Below are 24528 nucleotides of genomic sequence, written 5' to 3' on the forward strand. Positions count from 1 at the left end.
TTGTTTTATGAATTTATTTCAATAGCTCATAACATGTTTCAATTTCTTCGTCTGTGACTTTTCAGATTTTTTTTTGAAATGGAAATTACTCCTTAATTTCAACAATAACAATGTGTTAGCTTGAATTATGTTTTATGAGTATATTTCAATCTTCCATAATCAATTTCTCCGTCATTACCTTTCAGGCTGTTCCATAACACCGTGTTGTTTTTGTACAGGGTTGTGCCTACTTTTTTGTTTTGAAATTCCTTACTAATCCCAATTGGTAACTATAACTAACCATGTATGGTGACTAACCCTATATGTTTTAGAACACTCTATATCAAATATACATAGTCACCACATGTAGTCCTTTAACCAATCATATCCCTATAAAAGCTAAAAGAGGTAAAATAATTTTATTTATTATGGTAAGTTATATATTTTGTTTTAAGGGTTACATTTGTGAACGTTAGATTAAACATGAAAGAAATACAAATGTTGAAAATGTTTGAAAGAATAGAATAGATCAGTAAAAAAAGATTGCAAATAAACATGAAAAAATATAAAAGATGAAACATCAAAATAGTAAAAAGCTTTCTCAATACAGAGCTACGCTCTATAATAACGTCATCTTCCATAAGATTGACATAACCAACCATATATCATAAAGTTTGACTGATATTCAGTATGTACAAATGACTTCAACGCTGGCATGCGCATCAGTACATTTCCATCTTCCGGTCACATGACATTTACATTTATTTACATTATCAGTATGTACAAATAGCTTCAACGCTTGCATGCGCATCAGTGCAATTCCATCTTCCAGTCACATGACATTCACATTTATTCACGTTATCAGTATGTACAAATTCTTGATTTTTCTTTTTGTATCTTCCAAAGTGAAAACAATATCCTGAAATAAAGATGTCGGACTTAACTGGGTATCATAATATTGTATAAACAGCTGATATTACCTGTGCCTTACCTATCGTCCTCTAAAAAAGAAACTCTTAATATGCAGACAAATATAAGTTCTGTTTTAATATGTACTTGGTACCTTCCGCAACATTTGAAATACACGACGACTTTACATGCATAGCTATGGAACGCCAACACTGTCTTATTATGACCATTTTCATTATATGATGTGCATTTACCTTTATATGATGTGCATTTACCTATATATGCTGTGCTTTTATCTTTATATGATGTGCACTTGTCTTTATATGATGTGCAAACACCTGTATATGATGTGCAAATATCCTTATATGATGTGCAAATATCCTTATATGATGTGCAAATATCCTTATATGATGTGTTAATATCCTTATATGATGTGCAAATATCATTATATGATGTGCAAACATACTTATATGATGTGCATATATACTTATATGATGTGCATATATACTTATATGATATGCAAATATACTTATATGATGTGCAAATATACTTATATGATGTGTAAACATTCTTATATGATGTGCAAATGTACTTATATTATGTTGAAATATCATTATATGCTGTGCACATATACTTATATGCTGTGCAAATATACTTATATGCTGTGCAAGTATACTTATATGGTGTGTACATATCCTTATATTACGTGCAAACATCTTTATATGATGTGGTTGTGTCATTATATTATGTGCTTGTAATCTTATATTATGTGGTTAGGTTTACTTCATTATATGATGTCGAAACGTCATTATATGATGTGCTTTCATCGTCGTTATGGTCAATGAACATGATGACGATTAGAATGATTACTGTCTACGTCATAACTGATTCCGATCTGTTTCTGTAAACTATTAACCCGGCTTAAATATGTGTCTATCGCTAGCGAAAGTGCAATTTATGGGGAAAATGAGACAAAGCAATTTAACAAAATCAACGTTTCAAAAATTTCGGTTGAAGATTAAGATTAGTCAGTTAAATGTTGACAGTGTAGGAGCTAATTGAAGAAATTCCCGGCTGTGGAGAAAATCATACCTGTCAACTGACCCGTATTCTGCGGGTGTCACCCGAGATTTTCACAATTCTGAGGAATCACCCGGGACACCCGCCGGGTCATTAAAATAACCCGGGAATTCAGAAAATGACCCGATTTCACCCGTATTTCTTAGCCTTGAGATTGATTTCATAAGTAATATTTCTTTGAAATACCGGCAAATTCGTAATTCTTCAATGAACAGGAAGATCATCTAGCTATTTAAACTGTCACATTAAGTGACCCATTAAGTGCATGGCTTCACTCGACAGCTTTGGTGTCAAACACAGTCTGTTAATTAACACCAATTACCTTTAAGTTAGCTTTAGGTCGTAAATAAATTGCACTATTCAGTCATATTTCAACTAGACAGTTACTTCCCCTTATTTGTCACCATTCAAAATACTTCCTTATATTTACGTTTTATGGGTGAAAAAGGTAAAATCATAAAAATATAAAAATCAAATACATATTGAAAAATAACTTTCCATTATTTTTATACCTTTATACAATTTTTAAAACAAAATTGAAAATTATTTTTTGCATTTATACTTCCTTTAACCATGTTAACTGTATTAGTATATTTTATCATATTCTAATTTCCTGTAGATTTAAATGATGGTATGTTTAAAGGCTACATAGCCAGTATCTCAAACAATTAAAAATGAATTGTAGTATTAACAAAGGAAACATTTAAATATTACCTTTCAAAAATAAATTCTTATATTAATAAAAAGTAAGGAACATAAGACTGTGTTACACAAATTTATAAAAATCCTTAAAAGTGCAATGAAATAATAATTAATAGGATTTAAAATGACTTAACCAAGTGAACATGCATTGAATGATGTTTTGGTATCTCTGATATACATTATAAGAAAATGTACCATAAATACTGAAATTCAGCTAAAAAAAGTTCGTACGCGTTATGACCTGATATTTGATTCTTCAATGCAGAATATGACCTGCATTTTCATCGTCACAGGTTGACAGGTATGGAATATTATAACAAATTTAAGAGCCTTTTATAGCTTGCTTTTCGGTTTAAGCATAGGATCCGTGTTGAAGGTCGTACAATGACCTTTAATTGTTTCCTCTTAATACAAATTATGACTTGGATGGAGAGTTGTCTCAGTGGCTGTCATACCACATCTGCTTATTTCTATTCATTGCAAAAGACACCATTGAAATCCCAGTCTGTTTCAAAAATATTTCATAACAATAGCTATAAAATTATCTACTGATGCATAATATGGCGAGATGATTTGTTTTATAAAATGTTATTGAATAATATATTAATCTGTAAATGGTAAGATGTATAATGAAGTATTGAATATTTACAATAATATTAAATCTAGAATATCATATTATCTATGCTACTAAAGGAAGAGACCGATTTCATTGAGCCGCAACTCCTCTAAAACCATACCAAGTTGGACATATTTGTGATATGACGTTTACATGTAGTTTTTTTACTTTTAATTTGTCTTTGAACCAACCTTTTTTCCACAGAAAACGCCAATTATGTGAAGAAGTACCCAAGCAAACTTAGTCGACGTAGTGCCCGCGAAATATGAAATGCCTATGTGGGTAATTATAGAAAAAGAAAAAGTGGTATCTGTGCTAATGAGACAACTCTCCACAACAGACCAAATGACACAGAAATTAATACCTATAGGTCACCGTACGGTCTTCAACAATGAGCACATATTGACATATACAGATTGTTTATTTTCAACTTATTTTAATGGAGATTGTTTTAATTGCTAATAAAATTCTGAAACATGAGTACCAGTATGTCAACAGATTTGGAGTAGCGTCAACGATTTCTGAGATACAAGGGGTTGATTCCTGATGAAGTGTTTAAGACTTACTTTTTCGTCCGATTAGATCGGATTTTCCCTTTGTGGTACTTATTTTGATCCTTTTCGGTAATGGCATCGGAATTTACGTAGACGATACAGTTATTCAGTGAAAAGGGGGAAAAGAACCACTGAAATCACACTTTGCCACACTTTTTCCAATTCAGGGTATTTGATATTTTTATTTTCCAACCGAGATGAATGGGGTGACGCCCGTCTGTTGCATTTTGTTCCTCTTTTTCGTCTCTTTAAAAAAAAAGAGAATAAAAAGCATTAACTTTGTCATTACTATGTCACCACTCTTTGTTTCAACTCTTGTCCATTCGTTGGCATCTCCGTGAATCATCGGTATAGCGGATATAGGTTCAAACCAAGGGGTCGTGATCGATTTTTCTTCTGACAAGGTACGAAAATCTTTGTTTTGTTTACATTATATCAATGTTTACTTCAATCTAAACATATTTGTTGTTTTAAGAAATGATTTGGTCGTGGGTTGGTGATAAGAGAAGTCTCACTATTTGCCCAAAAAAAGAATCCTTCCTAAAAACATGTGCAAATACTTGCCAAAGAAGTTGGCGTTCGTCTCATCCGATATGATTCTATATTCATTGCAACTCTGTTTCTGATAGAAGGCCACTGTTTGTGTTTAATAAGTATAGCTGTTTCAAAATTTGGCGTTGTGTATAGCTGACCACATGAATCCTTCTGTACGGTGCATAGTTAAATGAATGTACGGTATATAGTTTTTCACGCTTCGAAGTACCTATAAAGCTATATCCACTGTACCGATGATACACGGTAGTAATTATAATTCGGAATACTTTGCTTGCTTGTGACAATGGTGTTCGACAAGGAGAAAACTTATCACCTTTCCTATTTTATTTACTTTGATTGACTAAAATAATTTCTTTGTGACTAGAAATATCACAGAACTTAACAGAACTATACCAGAAGATCTTGAAAGAGAATTAGAAATATATCTTAAGTGTTTTGTTATATTGTTTGCAGATGACACGGTGTTGTTCGATGGAACAGCACAGGACCTGCAGACTCACCTCAATGCTTTCCATGATTATTGTAAGGCTTGGAACTTGAAAGGAAAGTTGACAAAATTAAAGTCTTAGTGGGGTTTTTTTTATGGACGGAAGCCAAAAAATCTCCAATTTTCTTACAATGATACTAACATTGAGATGATAAAACAATATAACTGTTTGGAAATTGTTGTTACTAAAACGGGAAATTTTAATATGACAAAAAACGTTTATCCGATAAGGCTTTAAGCCCTGTACGAAAACTTGAAAACAGGAAGGATGTTTTTTTCTGTTTAATCCCAAAAACGTTTAATCCCAAAGATTTCTATAAAATGTCAACTTCAGCTTGTTCGCTTATATAAAAAAATATAGTCACGTGCGTTTGTCCTCCAGCTGGCTTAGTAATTTTGAAACCTCTCTCTCTTGTTTTGTATATACTGTAAATAGTTATCATTTTTATCTCTGTATACTGATGTCATACATTGACTTTGTGAGACTTAATATATAGATTTAGAGGCCATAAGGGAGCTACCATTTGATTTTTATGGGGGGGGGGGGGGGGGGGGCTAGGATGAAATTTGAAAGAAATAGGCAGGACAGGAGTTTTGATTAAAAAAAAGGCAGGATGAGACACTTGCAAAAAAAAAAAAGTCAGGACGACAATTTAGGTAAAAAAAGTCAGGATAAACTAAAAAAAAAAGGCAGGACCGAACAGAGTGAAAAATAAAAATGCAGGACAGAGATTACAGCTAAAAAAAAAATGCAGTACAAAATTTTTCATCCTAGCCCCCCATAAAAATCAAATGGTAGCTCCCTAAGTATATCGGTATGGATGATTGATTAACTGTTATTTAGCGCCACTTTCAACACTTTCGTGCTATTTCGTGGCGGTGAGTTTTTATTGGTGGAGAAATCAGAAGTGCCCGGAGAGACCCCACTGACCTTCGTTTGGAAAACAGACAATTCTGGTCAATTAAGATTGGAATCGAGCTTACCTGCCACGTGCGGGATTTGAAATCGCACACCTAAGTGTTGACATGCTAGTGATACAGCAGTTCGACTACTTATAAAAAAGAAGATGTGGTATGACTGCTAAAGAGACAACTTTCCACATGAGGTCAAAATGACACAGAAATTGACAATTATAGGTCACCGTACGGCCTTCAACAATGATCAAAGCCCATACCGCATATTCAGCTATAAAAGGCCCCGAAATGACAATGTAACCACTTGACCACCTAGCGCCCATCACTTTCAACCGAATTGGATTAAAGGAGATATGGAATGAACCTGAACTCAATGCATTATATTTACGTGCAGCTTTTTATCATGGTTTTGTGCATATATTTCACAGTTTCAACTATAGATGATTATGGGTGGATTCTTGACATCCAGCGGCAAATTGATATATGCATATTTGTACAGATAAGATAAGATAAGATAAGATACTTTATTAGAACATGTTAATGTGATATGATTATTAGCACTGTTTTGTACTAGACCGACACCCTGAGCCGGATTTTTTAACATGCTAGTTGAAAAGGTAGCATTCCGAAGGAAGACATTTATATCACCCTACTCAGACACATTTTTCTGAATCCGAGCCGACCAGCTTTTGCTCTTAATCCTTAATCCCGCGTGCTTATATAATTAGCCGGGAAGCAGCATGTAAATATGAATTTTAAAGTCTTTGGTTTTGACCCGACCTCCCTTACTCAAGGCGAACATGCTACGACGAAAGTACCACCACTAGACATGCAGTAACCCGCAATATAAAAGGTTTCGTGGGAAGCCGCTTATATACTAGTATACACCTCTAGACTGATCATATTTTTATCATGTGAGTGGGGGTGGGGGCAAGTTGTTTTGTAAATGTTTGAATCTAAATTTCTTGAAAGAGATTTTATGTTTTTCAGAAGGGAAGCGAAATAGTTTGTTTTCATTTAAAATGAGGAAAAAATGAAACAATGAGGAAATTAAAAAAAAACCAAACATTTTGTTTTTTTTTATTATTATTAATTTCGTACAAAAAAAATACACGTGCTCCTTCCCTCAAACTAGAGTCGGTGTCTAACACATTTATTTATTAATATATAATGTACAGATTATCTGTTTAAGCTTTGGATACAAGGTTCTTACAACACGTCATTTTATTTTCCTTCCTTGTGTATATTATATCAGCCAATGAAATTTCAGCCTTCAAATTTTTGAAGGTGTGTATCAATCCAACAAAAGCAGAGAATTGGGCGTTTTTAATCTGGTGTCTAAATGAACTTAAATACTGCATTTATTTATTTTTTACTGAGACCTGTTGTTATCTTACAGATAGAGAGTGATGTTTTGAATTTTTCAAAGTGAAGATTTACGGCAGCGGCCTTTCAATATTTTGCGTTTATCCTGGAAACATAATAGATTTAAAAACAAAATAGTGCAGTGTGTCTGAATTATACTCTATAGTAAAGGTACCTTTTGGGCACTTTTGGTTTTTCAGATATGTGTTGTTTTATTTGCTATTATCTTTAAAACTAATAATAGAGAAACCTTTTCTTGCAAGGTATAGACAAGAACATTTATAATCAAAATACTGAAGTATGAAAGCTGTTTGCGACTTCAGGGAACTTCGTTTGGATTTTCCGTTTGTGGTTTCATTAATAATTACCACACCTTCATTCAATAATTGCACCAGATGAAAAGTTCTCTGCTAGAAGAAATTGTTGAAACTAATTTTTCAGGTTATAACAATTCAGATGAGCGAAACGAGGCGTAAAGAATGATGCCTACGGTTGACGAAGAATTCGCCATAACATTATACCGCGGCAAATTTATAACTATATAAAATTGAATGCCACTTTTTCATTCCAAAAATGGTAAAATGAAAGGCCCCCTTATTTCTTCCTATCCCCCTTTTTTTTTTGGGGTAACAAATGACCGGTTCCTTATATGAGCCATTACTCTATCAGAGTCGGATTTTTTTCCCAATTGTTTGTGTCTATCTTGAGAATATATAAAGAGAAACTCGAACAGCTAAAATGATCAGAAAGGCAATGTTTACATAAATGACAATACTAAACTTCGTGTATTTCTAATAGAAAAAATGCTAACGTTAGGTATACCGAAATTGACAAATATAATGCCTTCCCTCGTTAAAACGATCATAAAGCATGACATAAAAGTATTATTTTTTAAATTTAATAACCTTAACCGTATTGTAGACTTCGTATGTTTATTATTAAAGACCCGTCGATTTAAACAAAAATTTGCAATTCATATATATTTTTACAATTTTCCAACAATATCAGATGTTATTTTTTGCATCTTAAAACGAGGTACTAACATGCCAAGGTTTATCTCAAGTCTCAACCATTTTCCAAACGGTAGCTACAGATTTGATCCTAATTACTAGTAGAAGTAACGGTTATTTCACAGAAGCAGATCGGAATCAGTTATGACGTAGAAGTAAACATTCTAATCGTAATCATGTTCATTGACCATAACGACGATGAAAGCACATAATATAATGACGTTTCGACATCATATAATGAAGTAAACCTAACCACATAATATAAGATTACAAGCACATAATATAATGACACAAACACATCATATAAAGATGTTTGCACATAATATAAAGGAAACTGCACACCATATAATGATATGTACACATCATATAAGTATATTTGCACAGCATATAAGTATATTTGCACATCATATAAGTATATTTGCACAGCATATAAGTATATTTGCACATCATATAAGGATCTTTCAACATAATATAAGTATATTTTCACATCATATAAGAACGTTTGCACATCATATAAGAACATTTGCACATCATATAAGTATATTTGCACATCACATAAGTATGTTTGCACATCATATAATGATGTTTGAACATCATATAATGATGTTTGTACATCATATAATGATGTTTGTACATCATATAAGGATATTTGTACATCATATAAGGATATTTGCACATCATATAAAGGTGTTTGCACATCATATGATGACAAGTGCACATCATATAAAGGTAAATGCACATCATATAAAGGTAAATGCACATCAAATAAAGGTAAATGCACAGCATATAATGAAAAATGGGCATAATAAGACAGTGTTGGCGTTCCATACATAGCCTTGTATTATGTCTCTTTCTCTACATCCGTTATCACTTCATTGTCAGTTCATGGGATACAATTTTATTTGTATTGTTTCATTGACTCATTGTCTTTTTATATTTTGATTTAAATGTTTGTTTTCGCTTCATAAAAATAAAAGTACACAATATTAGACTTTTTTTCAAGCCAACTAAAGTATCCAATTAATTACAGTTTCGTTATGTGTGCATACAAATTTTGCAAACAAATAATAGTCGCCATCATGTAAAAAGTCAGTGCAATCACATATTATATCCAATTGATATCGGATATGTTACTTACGTCCTAACTACAATCCCCTTCCCTTTCATGAATGTGACCTACCGAATTAGACTATTTGCCGGATTTTTTATCACATAAGCAACACGACGGGTGCCACATGTGAAGCAGGATCTGCTTACCCTTCCGGACCACTGCTATCACCCCTAGTTTTTGGTGGGGTTCGTGTTGTTTATTCTTTAGTTTTCTATGTTGTGTCATGTGTACTATTGTTTGTCTGTTTGTCTTTTTTCATTTTTAGCCATGGCGTTGTCAGTTTATTTTCAATTTATGAGTTTGACTGTCCCTTTGGTATCTTTCGTCCCTCTTTAAAGGTACAAAGTAGTAATTAGTTGTATTTTGGTTCATTTCATTTACCGCTAGAAGTAAAAGTCGTCGAGAATAAACGCATTGGCCATTTCAGAACAATTTGAAAACAAACTAGGTTCCAATTTTACATGACGGCGACTATACGTCATAAATCAAATTCCTCACGATATCGCAATCCTTAATTTTACACGGCGCACGTACTTACATGTACCTAGCAAATACGAAACATTCAATCAGAATAAATGCAACAGATGTTTACAGCTGGTCAAATAGGCACAGTAAAAGTATGAATGATCAATCATAGTAAGTTATATTATGTTAAAAAAAAAAACGAAATAGACAAAAATATCTACCAATCAAAATCATGATAATGGATGATTCGTATGAAGTTTCCATACTATATAATTAATCTTTAAGACAGTTTGATGTACGTACCTTTACATTGATTACAGTCAAACTGTTTGGAGCACGGATTTCTTTCACAAAGAACAAATTTGCATAGTTCAAAGTTCTTTTGAACGACACAAAATTCTGAGTAACCTGTTTTCAGAAACGGTTTTTGTTCGTACAGCTTATAACAACTTGAACTGTATCTTTGAATTGGTTCTGTGTATAAAAAGAGATGTGTGCATACAAATTAAAATTATATAGTCGAATATAATTAAACCGTGCTCTTGTGTATCGTTTAAATAGCAATATCGAAATGTACTCTTTGATAAAAAACTGGATATGTCAACATTCTATTTGTGAACTTTCCATTTCTTAGTAGCAACATTCCAGCAGCACATGCATACGGGGTATATATCTCCCAATTGATACGATATTCCCGTGCTTGCATTTCCTATCATAATTTTCTTGATACAGGGTTGCTGCTCACAAGGAAGCTATTACACCAAGAGTTCCAAATGGTGAAGTTGAAATCATCCCTTCGTAAATTTTACGGACGCCATCACTAGTTAGTTGACCGTTATGGAATAACCGTTTAACGTCGTAACTACAATTCCCTTCCCTTTCATGAATGTGACCTACCAAATTGAAAAATTTACCGGATTTGTTATCACATTAGCAACACGAAGGATGCCACATGTGGAGCAGGATCTGTTTACCCTTCCAGAGCACTACATTTTGGAGGGGTTCGTGTTACTTATTCTTTATGTTTCTTATGGTGTGTCATGTGTACTATTGTTTGTCTGTTTGTCTTTTATTTTTTTATTTTTAGCCATGGCGTTGTCAGTTTATTTTCGATTTATGAGTTTTACTGTCCCTTTGGTATCTTTGGTCCCTCTTTTATCAATATTAAGTTGTTTTGTTTCTTATTGTTTGTAGTTGTGATTCTATTTTTGATTTTGTATTCGTATGTAAAAGTAAAGATTATCAATCAACACGTTCATTTGGATGATTTTAGTTTAAAGCAACTATGTGCACAGGATTTATTTCTTTTACACAGTTCGATTTAGAAAGAAAGGCCGACATACATGTACTTATGTTGCACTCTTACTAACACAATCATATATTAATATTCTTGTAATTGCTATAAAATATATAAACAAAAAAATAGAATTATTGTCTAGATTTTTATCCAATATGTAGAAATGTACATGTGAAGTTACTTTTTGTGGCGTTGATGCATTCGTGTGACACACACAATTCGTAATTGTATCTAGCTGTTTTTCTGTACTGCCCTAGATTGATTTTGTTTATTCTTTGTCATTCTGTGGTTATTGTCGAAATGTACCATTATATAATTTATTTGAGTATTTCACTTGTGGGTTCTTGACTGTATTCGTACTGTATTCTAGTCATGTAATGTTGTCATTTTAACGGTATATTTAACATTGCCATAAAGCACGGATGTTTAGCTAGCCATCAAACCAAGTTCGACCACTATTTTTTCTAAAGATATCTTGTACCAATTAAACTCATCATAGATACCAGAATTAAAATTTTATAAATACGCCAGACGCGCGTTTCGTCTACAAAAGACTCATCAGTGACGCTCGAATAAAAAATTCTAAAAAGGCCAAACAAAGTACGAAGTTGAAGACCAAGCTAGGAATATAACAGTTGTTATCTTATATTTCGTGTCAAAGTATGTTGCATTGTCGTTTGTTTTGTGTTGCACTTCAGTGTTGTGCTAATTTCTTCTTATAGTTGATTTGTTTCCCGCAGTTTTAGTTTGTAACCCGGATATTTTTTCTATCAAACAATTTATAACTTAGGAACAGCTGTATACTACTGTTGCTTTTATTTATTCACCATGTAGTGCCGGTTCAGTAAGATTTTGAATATTAAGATAATTTGTGTTTGTATTGCTCGATTATTATTTTTCGCAGTTGTTTTGGTTTTTTTCATCATTATAATTTTCTGTTTTATTTGCTTGTCTCACTGCGTAGACCTAAACTGTTGACCTTCGGCTGTTATCTGCTTTGGGTCGGGTCTCTTTGACATATTTCCATCTCCATTCTCAATTCTATAGTATTTGATTGCCACATTATTAACACGATATGTTCTGTTTTTTAGCTTAAGGTGTTGAAATACCCAATTAGCATATTTCTTTTTACTTTGGATTCATACTTACCCTTTATTGTATTCATTGTTCCTACAATAATATTTCGTCCATACAATTCAGCATAATCATCATCATCGAGTGTCCTTTTTAGACCTAACAATTTACCATAGGAATCACCATACCAAACTAATAACTCTGTTCCAGGTTTTATACATTGGTTAGTTACATAATATATCTCGTAGTTATATTGATGCACCTCTAAATTCTCCTCGTCAATCGTGCGTGCACAGTTTATATATCTTAACCAGCTAGCTGATTCCTTGTTTTTGGCGTCTATATGATGTTTTGTTTCTCCATTTTCATATGCGACCTAAAGATGAAAATGTGTCAGTATTGCTTAATTAGGTATCGTACGATCAAATTTTAGGATTAAACTAGAAAAACGCAAATAAATGGCCGGCATTCTCTCTCTCTCTCTCTCTCTCTCTCTCTCTCTCTCTCTCTCTCTCTCTCTCTCTCTCTCTCTCTCTCTCTCTCTCTCTCTTTATTACAAAGAGAGGTGTCGATATGAGATTTTGTGTAAGATTGTTTTACATTGAAAGAAGAAAATTAGCGCAATTAAATAATCACCAGAAATATATATGTCCAGTCGTCGCCATGGAAGTCTTTTGATAAGGCACCATTGTAAGGTCCAAGTCTGGTACCACTAGGAATGGTCGTTTCTGCAAATACTCCAAGGCCTGCGTTAGGTATTGTGGATTGTCTCACAGAAAACCCTGGAGGAATTGTTGCTAATACATGATCTTCATTATCTATCATTGTCTAATTGATTAAATAAAATAAAAGCAGAATGGATTAAAAACAAAGAACACACTTTAAAAAGAAGGTCTTGCGTACCTTTATATACACCTAGTAGAATTGATTTTTTTAAATAATGGTTTCTTATTTGTTTTAATACTTGTATAAAGTTTATGATTATAATACCAGTTCTTTTAAGAGCAATCTGACAATAGAACAGTTGAAGCATATTATTTTCATCCTTACAGTAACAGGACTTTGCATGGTCAATACATTATAGTCCTTAAAAATGACTGAGGAATACAAATATTGACATTTTGCTCTACTTTTGACCAACAGTAAATAAAGGCAACAGTAGTATACCGCTCTTCGAAACTCATAAATCGATAGAAAAAAAAATCCGGGTTACAAACTAAAACTGAGGGAAACGTCCCAAATATAAGAGGAGAACAACGACACAACAGAAACACAACATTAAAATATAACACCCACAGAAACGAACTATACTGTAACAATGTCCATTTTCCTGACTTGGTACAACCTAGGAAAAAGTGGGGAGTCGGTTCAGATGTTCGGTATAGTAAGTACGTATCAATGTCCGTTCACAATTGTGACGTTATATATGTTGCCTAGTCTAGAGAGTGTGTCACATTCTCTAAACATGTGAATCCCACAACAACTCTTTGCCAAGAGAAAATGTCTATCCTCATCCAATATAAACTATTTTTTCAATGGTAGTCTAAATTCTCCCATTCAACATAACAGCAGCCTCTATAACCAGGCATACTACCTTTTATATTTATTTGTTCTCATTCTAAACTTTCATGAAATATTTGCCACTAAACGTTAAGAAAACATTTGTCGATCCATAGTTGAATAACTGATGTATTCCGTAATCTAATCATTGAATAATATGTTTGCATCATTTAAGAACATTAAAGGGTCAATCGGAACCTATGATCTTTAATAAGTCGTTACATGGAAAATATATAAATCTTTCAAGCTGGTGCAGATCATTACATATATGTTTAATGAACCAGAATATGTTAAGAAGCTGAACCAAATATAAATTTTATCAACCGTGAAATATCGTTTAACCTGATGATGTTTGATATATATTTACACTGGAATAGTGTAAGATCGTTTAAATATGACTGTGTATTGCTATTATAAAATGTAAAATATAATGACATGAGCCAGTATTCACACATATTTAAAATCTTTGTTTAATCAGGCATAGATTACCTTAGCTGTATTTGGCAAAACTTTTAGGAATTTTGATCGTCAATGCTCTTCGACTTCGTGCTTCGTTTGGCCTTTTGAACTTTTTAGGATTCGAGCGTCACTGATGAGTCTTTTGTAGACGAAACACGCGTCTGGCGTATATACAAAATTTAGTCCTGGTATCTATGATGAGTTTATTTAAGGATAAAAAGAAGATATGACAAATTTAATTAGGTACTTGATTTTGAATAAATATAATTTTTCAACAGACATATTTAACCTTTTTTGGGATATGTGTTTCTTAAAATCAAGAATTAAAAAAGTTCTGCAATTTCAGTAAGTTGAATTTATTGTCAATGTTGTTCACATCACACCATATTATCTATTGTGTATCACGTTCTTTGCAAAATATATATAGATATCAGATGTGGTATGAGTGCGAATACTCTCCATCCCAGTCAAAATTTTTAAAAAGTAATCCATTATAGGTAACAGTTCGGCCTTCAACACGAAACCTAGGCTTACACCGAACAACAAGCTATAAAGGGCCCCAACAATATTGATATGTAAAGATTGTTTAGTAATTAGCGCTGTGGCAGCGAGTGTCGCAGTTGTCGTGATGTGTTTAATATTCTGTTCAAGCAGAAACAGAAATTATTATGAAACAAGACTTTTCATCTTTTGATCTTTTTATATGTTTGTTGGATTTGTGACACAGTGATGACTGATGTATTCCTGTTGTGACAATTTTACCTGTTGTTACTGTTTTTCACGCATCGTTGTAAATATAATGGAGTTTGATGCGACTGTCATACAACTTAGCGCTATAAAACGAGGTCCAGTCTACCATTTTCTATCTTTGAAAATGCCTGTACCACGTCTGCAATATGACAGTTGTTTTTCATTCGTTTGATGTGTTTTGTCATTTGATTTTGCCATTTGATTAGGGACATCCGTTTTGATTTTCCCACGGAGTTCAATATATTTGTTCTTTTACTTTTTTCTACATAGTCGAAAACCCCACCCTTTTGAAGTTAAATGGTTGCACCTTTATTGTTGATACTAATTGGTTCACTAACATTTTGTAGGTCTGCACTACTAATTACCTTGACATTCCTTATAACATAGAGTCCATGTTCAACTGGTAAATCAGGTTCAAAACATTTATAGCATTCTGAAATAATCAAAACAACTTAAGGTGGGTTTTAAAAAAAAATGCTTAATGTCAATTATAAAACTATTAGCAAATAATTAATTAGCCACATATTTCAATTATCGAGCTGTGTTCATATCAAAGGAAAAACTTATAGTTTGTTAAACACTTCTTTTGAAAATAAAATATTTACATTTTCCAAGTTTAGAAGTTCTACCAAGAAGTTGAATGAAAAAAGTGGCTTAAACTTCGATGCAATAGCAACCAAACAACATCAAATAAGAAAAGATCTGTTCAAAATCACAAGTCCTCTAATCGCGTCAAGTGTAGAAAAAAGAGACTGAATTTACTAGACATCATCAATATATTGCCATCAGGATCACATTAACAAATTATCAATATAACAACAGATGGTTTTGATTAAGTAGTTGTCGTTGGTTTCTTGTTGTCTGTCATTTGTTTGTTCGTTTATTGTTTGTAAAGAATGGATCAGGCTGTTGGTTTCTCCTTGAAATATACCTGATCTTGTCGTGTTGTTTTCTTTGATCGTTAACTATACAGCATGTGTATTCCTCATAAATGAAAGCCATACATATTGTGATGCATGTGTTTTGGCGTTTGACTTTTTTGCATTTCGGTGTTCCTGTAACAGTTGTTCCTTTGTTTTTCTCTTATATAGTTGCTGCATTTGCGTCGGTTTTGGTTTGTAACCTGGATGTGTTTTCTCTTAATCGATTTATGACTTTTGACCACCGATATACTACATTGAAGACCTGTTGTTGACCTTCTGCTGTTGTTTTTTTCTATGGTCGGGTTGTTGTCTCTTTGGCACATTCCCCATTTCCATTCTCAATTTTAATGTTGCCTTTATCATATATAAAATGTTAAGATGTAACCCAAGGATATGTTCTGTTGTTCATATTTCGGTTAAACTAAAAGCTTTGTTGGGTCCTTGGTTACAGGATTCAGCTTCGGACCTAGGTTTTAATCTCTTTTTCAACTACAAATGAACTAGTTTGGAAAGAATCGTAAGGAGGTAGACATAGGTCAAGGGTAATACCTCTTGAAATTATCAGTACGTTTATTTCAACCATTTTCTAAGCTTCTATGTTAAAAAAGATTATTTCCAATCCGTTTCAGATAAATGCTTAAAATACACAGATACAACTTGACTTCTACAAACGCATACATATCTGATTTAAAGAGTTATCTCAGTGAACCAAGGTCTACCCCCTTAAACGCTTAATACAACATATTTTTCGTTTACTTCGACTATTAAATTTCTAACCGAAAACTGATTATTACATGCTCCAGTACTTTTCCATTTTTTCACCAAGGTTTACGTTCAAAGTACAGACATTTTAAAATCAATATGTTTATTGATGTTTATTGATGCAGCAGATTTACAGATATTCTAGTAAAAATATGTATATTTAACTTTAATCAAATACAATTCTACTTTTAATATTTCTTTTCAAACAAAATGTGGACTCTTATCCATTCATTTGATATGTTTGAGCTTTTGATTAGTGACTGTCCGTTTTGAGTCAATTGTTTTGTGATTATACTTTTTCTACCACACGCCCGTTGTTATACTACTAAATGAACTTATATTTGTTGACCAAACAGTTTGTCTAGGACTGACTAAAAGTAACTTTTATATAATACATTTAAGATTTGACAAAAGACAGCATCTGGCGAGATTAATTACAATTGATATGAAGTTTATCAAAAGAATTTTAACACTTGGTTACATAGCCCTCAACTTAAAGTACTCAAAGTGCTTCGGTACTGACATGATTTAACAAGCTTTACTAAATTGTCCGTTTATAAATTTTGAAATTATTCTAAAACTAAGGTTTCAACTCCCTCAGGCAAAGTTGGCTTTAGATGAATTTAGCTATTGATTTAGGTATTTTTATTATATAGCTCTTCAAAGATTTTCGGTACTTATCCATCTTCGGATTACAAATGTTTGACTTTATGCGTTCCTGATGAAGGTAAATCCAGAAGAGCGCTTCGGACGCAATAAATTATTAAACGTGTTGTTTTCCCATTTTTACAATACTGGGTCGATACCTCTGCTGGTTGACTATCAGTCTCCGAAGATATCATCAGCTCAGTAGTGAGTGCTTCGGTACTGACATGATTTAACAAATTTTACTAAATTGTCCGTTTATAAATTTTGAAATTATTATAAATTTAAGGTTTCAAATCCCTCAGGCAATTGAAAGTTGATAGTAGATGAGTTTGTCTAGTATTTTAGGTATTTTTGAAATATAGCTCTTCAACGATTTTCGGTACTTATCCATCTTCGGATTTAAAATGTTTGACTTTGAGCGTTCCTGATGGAGGTAAATCAAGAAAAGCGTTCAGAACGCCATAAATAATTAAACGTGTTGTTTTCCATTTTTTGTAAGATTGAATCCTGTATTATAACAAACAAAGAGCTACATTAAACCAAGAAATGGATTAACAAGGTCTGGATAGTAATGTTAATGAAAAAAGAAGCAGATTTAAAGTGGCACTAGCACAAGATATATAAAAAAGCTAAAATGAGATTGGTTTGGGTTCAATCATTAATGAAAGTAAAATAACTTTTCAATTAAGTTTTGTTAAACAACTATAGGTCACCGTACGACCTTCAACAATAAACAAAGCCCATACCGCATAGTCAGCTAAAAAAGGTCAAATTACAATGTAAAACAATTCAATCGGGAAAACTAACGGCCTAATATGAAATAAGAATATTAATAGACAAAACTCATTAAGAGTTCTTCAGATTAATTTTAGAAGTTGTAAAAATAAAGTTCCTCAAATTGAAAATTTATTAACATCATCTAAACCAGATATTATTATTGGTAATGAAACTTGGGTAAACAAAGATGTATTATCTTCTGAAATTTTTCCAAACACACTATTTGAAGATGTATTCCGAAACGACAGGGTCGGAAAAGAAGGTGAAGGTGTATTAATCGCCATTAAAAAAGGTATTATTTGCCAAGAAGTATATAAAAGCAAAAATGTAGAACTTATTGCTGCCCAAATTAATATAACTGATACTAAATCCTTAGTTATTATTTCTGCATATAGACCACCAAATAAAAATGATATAGACTATCTCAAACAAATGATCATTGAAATTAATGAACTTAAGTTAAAATTTAAAAATTCCACTTTCTGGCTTGGTGGTGACTTTAACCTTCCAGACATAAAATGGCCTGAGCAAAATATATCTGGCTCAATGTATTCTAAGGAGCTGAATGAAGCATTTATAGATATGCTGAACAACTTAGGCATTGAACAAATGGTTGATTTTCCAACTAGGAAAGATAATATACTTGACCTTTTCTGCACAAACCAACCTGCATTAATAACAAAAATAAAATCTATACCAGGTATATCTGACCATGATATTGTTTTAGTTTTAGTGGATGCAATCTGCAAGCCCCAAAGATCTAAACAATCACAACATAAAATTTATTTATGGAAAAAGGTAGATATTAAAAAGATAAAAGACGTAACATCTCATTTTATATCTGAACTTATATCTCAGACTAATGAAAATTTAAATATTGACCAATTATGGAATAAATTCAAAGAAGGTAGTAATAAAATAATAGATGATAATGTACCTAGCAAAATCACTAAATCTAAGTACACCAACCCTTGGGCAAATAGGGATATAGACCATTTATGTAAAAAACAACGTAAAGCTTACAACAAAGCTAAAAAAAACTGGTAAACAAGAACATAAAGATAAATATAAAAAGTTAAAAGCTACTGCTCAAAGAGAAATAAGAAGAGCCCAGAGCACATATATGCAAGAAATAATTAGCCCCCAGTTAGAAGAAAAACCTAAATCTTTCTGGCAATTTATTAAAAGCAAAAAAACAGAAACATCTGGAGTGTCACCATTAAGAGGAAAGGATGGCTTATTGTATAGTGAGCCGAATACACAAGCTAACATCCCAAACGAACAATTTAAAAAGGCTTTTACTACCGAAGATACATCCTCTATGCCAAATAAAGGTACAAGTCCCCACCCCACTATGCCAGACATATTTATTAGTAATAATGGCTTATTAAAGTTACTTAAAAACTTAAATCCACATAAAGCCACTGGCCCTGATAATCTGCCAGCATATTTTTTACATAATTTTGCAGAAGAATTGTCTCCATTTTTGACATTCTTTTTCCAAAAATCTATTGATACTGGTAAAATCCCAAATGATTGGAAGCAGGCTAATGTTGTACCTATATTTAAAAAAGGTGACAAGCATAACGCTATTAATTATAGACCAGTTTCATTAACTGCAATATGTTGCAAAATTTTAGAACATATTTTAACAAGCAACATAAGGAAACACCTTACAACTAATAACATATTAAATGATAGTCAGCATGGGTTTAGAAGCAAAAGGTCTTGTGAGACCCAACTTATCATCAGCATACAAGATCTTGCTAAATCATTGGGATATGGTAACCAAATAGATGTCATACTTTTAGATTTTTCCAAAGCTTTCGATAAAGTCCCCCATAAAAGATTAGCCCAGAAATTAGAATTTTATGGTATTAGAAATCAAAATTTAAATTGGATAAATGACTTTTTAGCTGACAGGCAACAGCAAGTACTACTAAACGGTGTAAAATCTTCAAAATTAGCAGTTGATTCTGGTGTCCCTCAGGGAACAGTTTTAGGCCCAACATTATTTTTACTCTTTATAAATGACCTACCCGAACATGTAACTTGCAATGCAAGACTTTTTGCAGATGACTGTTTATTATATAGAAATGTAAATAATAGTTCTGATGCACAATTACTTCAAAAAGATTTGTCTAGTTTAGTAAAATGGGAAGAGGATTGGCAAATGAATTTTAATCCTGAGAAGTGTTATGTAATTCATATTTCTAAAAAAAGTAAACCTTCCACTTTTGATTATATATTACATAATCATATTTTAGAAGCAGTAAAAGACAGTAAATATTTAGGCGTAACTATAAGCCATGATCTTGATTGGGGAACGCATATTAACAATATTACTTGTAAGGCAAATAAAACCTTAGGTTTTCTTCGTAGGAACTTAAAAAACTGCACACGTAAGGTTAAAAACCTTACGTACACATCACTTGTCCGTCCGGTCGTCGAATACTCTTCCCCTGTCTGGGACCCGTACAAAAAACAACACATCACTCAGGTTGAGCAGGTACAGCGTAAGGCAGCCAGGTTTGTCTTCAATGATTATAAAGACAGATCACCTGGAGCAGTTTCAAATTTAATAAAATCATTGGAATGGGAAAATTTAGAATTAAGAAGGAAAAAGGCTAGATTAACTATGCTGTATAAAATAAATTGGGGGTTAGTAGAAGTACCTAAGGACAACTTAACAATTTCTGATAGACGCACTAGGGGGAAACATAAATTTAGGCAAATATCCACAAATAAAGATTTCTATAAATTTTCATTTTATCCTCGCACTATTTCGGACTGGAACTCACTACCTGAAGCAATAGGTATGTCTGACACCCTGGAATCCTTCAAAAGTGGCATATCCACTCTAACACTTGAAGGATCCACAGCAACTTATTAAACTTTAAAGCCACTGTACATAATGTATATATGTTATTGATAACGATTTTTCTTTGTCATATTATTTTTAAATTAAGTCCATATGTACATAGCACACAAGTTCCGGGAAGTTTTACACTCCTACCTAGGAGTCTACTCCCGTATTCGGAAGAAGAAGAAGAATGTATGTACAAAAAATGAACGAAAAAAAAATGTAACACATAAACAAACGACAACCAATGAATTACAGCCTCCTGACTATGGATAGGCACATACATACAGAGTGTGGCGGGGTTAAACATGTTAGTTGGATCCCAACCCTCACCCTAACCTGGGACAGTTGTGTAACATTTCAACATAAGAACGAACTATAAAAATCAGTTGAAAAATGCTTTGTCTACTTCTCGGTTTGATGTAGCCCTTTGTTAAATATTACCCTGGTGACCTTTAGTTGTTAATTTCTGTGTCATTTTGGTTCTTGAGAAGAGTTGTCTCAGGGCCAATCATACCATATCTTCTTTTTTATATACACTTGTTCCGGATAGTAATGTTAAAGAAAAAAGAAGCATATTTAAAATAATAGTAAATAAATACAGTATAACTAACTGAAACCTTACCGGTAAAGATGGAATAACAGTGACTGTATATCATATAATAGAATAGTACAGGGAACAATATTCCTCGATTAAAAAAGTTATACATATTAGTACCAATCACTTCCAACAAAGAATATTTTATGAGACAATAATTGTCGTTTGTTTCAGACAAAGATCTTCTTATGTTTATAAACGTTTTGATAAGCGAAAAGCAATACGTTTAGAAGAAAAAAGCTGCAGATGTCACAATTTATCTTACCATTAATGTATATCATTGTTAAATCAATCGTATTGAATAAATTTATTTACCTTAATGTTAGATGATGACACAAAACTAAATAAGAAGTTTTATGTCAAATTGAAAAAAACACAACAAGCTGTTTAATGTACACAAACATCTAATAATTAAAAAAACGCATACACATTAGGTGAATTTAAATGTTGCGTTTAAAGTACAAAACCTGACAGCGAAACGTGTATCATTATTGAAACACATAGGAGGCTATATATCCAAATTGAACTAAAACTATAATAATAGCAAAACCAGCCAAGATAAATTTGCCTAGGGAAATCTCGTAGTAATCACTGAATTTTTAAGTAGACAACTTAAGAAAGGTATTAATTATGTCCTGTCTCAAGTTAGGAAAATGGTAGTTGCTTTCTTTTAAGTTTGTTTCTGTGTGTGTTGCATTGTCTTTTGTTATTTGTTACACTTTCTCGTATAGTTCATGTTTCCCACGGATTTCGCTTGATCCGTATTTGTTTTCCTTCAATCGATTTATGACTTTCTAATCGCGGTTTACTACTGGTGACTTTATTTATGTGAGTACTGAGGTGTAAACTATAGCGGCTGAGCTGATAATGAGATATCGGGCTAACAGTCGGGCCGTAGTCGTGACAACCAAGGTCAAACAAAATATTTTAACATATGGAATTACGTTTAGCCTTTTGGCACATGTGTTAATGCGTTTTATCTTATTGTTGCATATACATGTATGTATGTACGTTTTAACCTGATTATTGTTCAAAAACCTGGTTTTATTGTAGTCCTGTAATGTTGTGTTGCCATTTTAATGTTATATTTCACATGGCCATAAAAGAGGGAGGTTTGGCATGCCACAAATCCAGGTTCAACCCACCATTTTTTCCGTGAAAAATATCCTGTACAAAGTCAGGAATATGGCCATTGTTATATTATAGTTCGTTTCTGTGTGTGTTACATTTTAACGTTGTGTTTCAGTTGTGTCGTTTGTTTTCTCTTATTTTTGAGTGTGAATTCACATTACTATAAGACCTTTCACTGTACTTATCTATCCCAAATTCATGTCTTTGGTTTTGATGTTATATTTGTTATTCTCATAGGATTTTGTCTAATGTTAAGTCCGTTTCTGTGTGTGTTACATGTTAATGTTGTGTCGTTGTTCTCCTCTTATATTTAATGCGTTTCCCTCAGTTTTAGTTTGTTACCCCGATTTTGATTTTGTCGATGGATTTATGAGTTTTGAACAGCGGTATACTATTGTTGCCTTTATTTGTGCTTTTATGGCAATGTAAAATATAACATTAAAATGAAATGACAACATTACATGATACATTTAGGACTACAATACAAATAAATGGGAGAACATATAGGACAGAGAAACACACAAATACTAGCTAACAAAAGATGTCAGGTTTACAATTTAATACGTCAGACGCGCATTTCGTCCACACAAGACTAACCAGTTACGCTCTCATGAAATAAGTTCGAAAGCCAAAAAAAAAGGTACAAATTTGAAGAGCATTGAGGAGCAAAAGTTCCAAAAAAGTTGTACCCAATACGGCTAGGGCTAAACGTGTACTATATAGCTGTTTATAGTTTACTTTGCGTCATAGACTGTGCTCATTGTTGAAGGTCGTCCGGTGACCTATACGTGTTAAGTTCTGTGTCATTTGGTCGCTTGTAGAGAGTTGTCACATTGGCAATCATGTATGAGTAAGAACAAATATAAACAAGAAGATTTGGTATAAGGGCCAATTAAACAACTCTACACCCAAGTCGCAATGTATCGAAAATAAGTACATATACACATATTACGAATCATTCTCAAGCAGAAACATTCAATTGAGAATGCAAATGTCATCGTCTGTATACCTTTACTTTATACACATTAAATTAAAAACATTTAGTATAAAACACAATATAATAAAAAGAGTCATGAGAACAATAAGAATACATATATATTACATATATAACAAATATCAACATTGCTAGCTTAAAACATCATAATATTAAAAACCTTTAAGCATTTCTTTTGTAATCAGACGATTAAAAATCAAAACATTATATACAGTCACTACGAGTATAAAATACACGTTCTCTTTATTAGTAATCAAGGAAAATTCTGGCTGAGAAATAGTACTTTTTTAGTCATGACACATGAATTAGATTTTGTTCCTCATTACACAAATCCTTAAAAAACTACTTTCTACATTAACTAACATAACAAATCTGCATAGTCTGCATAATAATACATGCTCTCAACAACAATTACATCTTAAAATGATTATGATTGTCTACTATATTTTAGAATTCATTGAGTTAATTGATCCTTTTCACTGAACACTATTGTTTGCAAGCCTTCATCGAATTTTCCTTTATCAAACAGTAATTGTTCCAGTTCTATATTAAATCCACGCGGAATTTCTATCCTAGAACAGCATGAACAGCACGCTGAAAGTGAAGGCCGTTTGTTTCGTCTCAACAACATATCCCATATAGCCTAGCACTGGAATGATAGAAAACATAAAAAGAGTAAATAAACCCAGTATAGGTATATGTTTTCCAAACTAAGGTGATCTTTAATCATCATTGAAAACAACAGAATGAAATAAAGACACGTTTACTCATTTTATAATGTACTAATCAATGTAAAATAACCAAGGTGATGCCTGAGATATCCTGTTGTTCATAAATTACCCGCTTTATACTTTTGTATCGGATTCAATAACTTTTATTCTATTCCTTCTGTATTAATGTTGATGATTTAACTTATATGATGTATGTAACCAATATATGGTCGT

General features: G+C 32.5%; 1 protein-coding gene across 1 annotated transcript; it reads right to left on the minus strand.

Annotated features, from left to right (window-relative positions):
* Nucleotides 1–340: 340 nt before the first annotated feature.
* Nucleotides 341–21706, minus strand: LOC139501826 (histone-lysine N-methyltransferase PRDM9-like). The gene is made up of 6 exons (XM_071291049.1): nt 21487–21706; nt 15254–15321; nt 12756–12947; nt 12195–12495; nt 10052–10222; nt 341–898 (listed from the first exon to the last, which is right to left on the minus strand). Exons 1-6 carry the CDS (start codon nt 21569–21571, stop codon nt 753–755), a joined length of 963 nt encoding a protein of 320 aa, XP_071147150.1. The 5' UTR covers nt 21572–21706; the 3' UTR covers nt 341–752.
* Between the last annotated feature and the right edge of the window lie 2822 nt (nt 21707–24528).

The sequence above is a fragment of the Mytilus edulis genome, chromosome 13 (assembly GCF_963676685.1).
Source record: "Mytilus edulis chromosome 13, xbMytEdul2.2, whole genome shotgun sequence".
Taxonomy (NCBI): domain Eukaryota; kingdom Metazoa; phylum Mollusca; class Bivalvia; order Mytilida; family Mytilidae; genus Mytilus; species Mytilus edulis.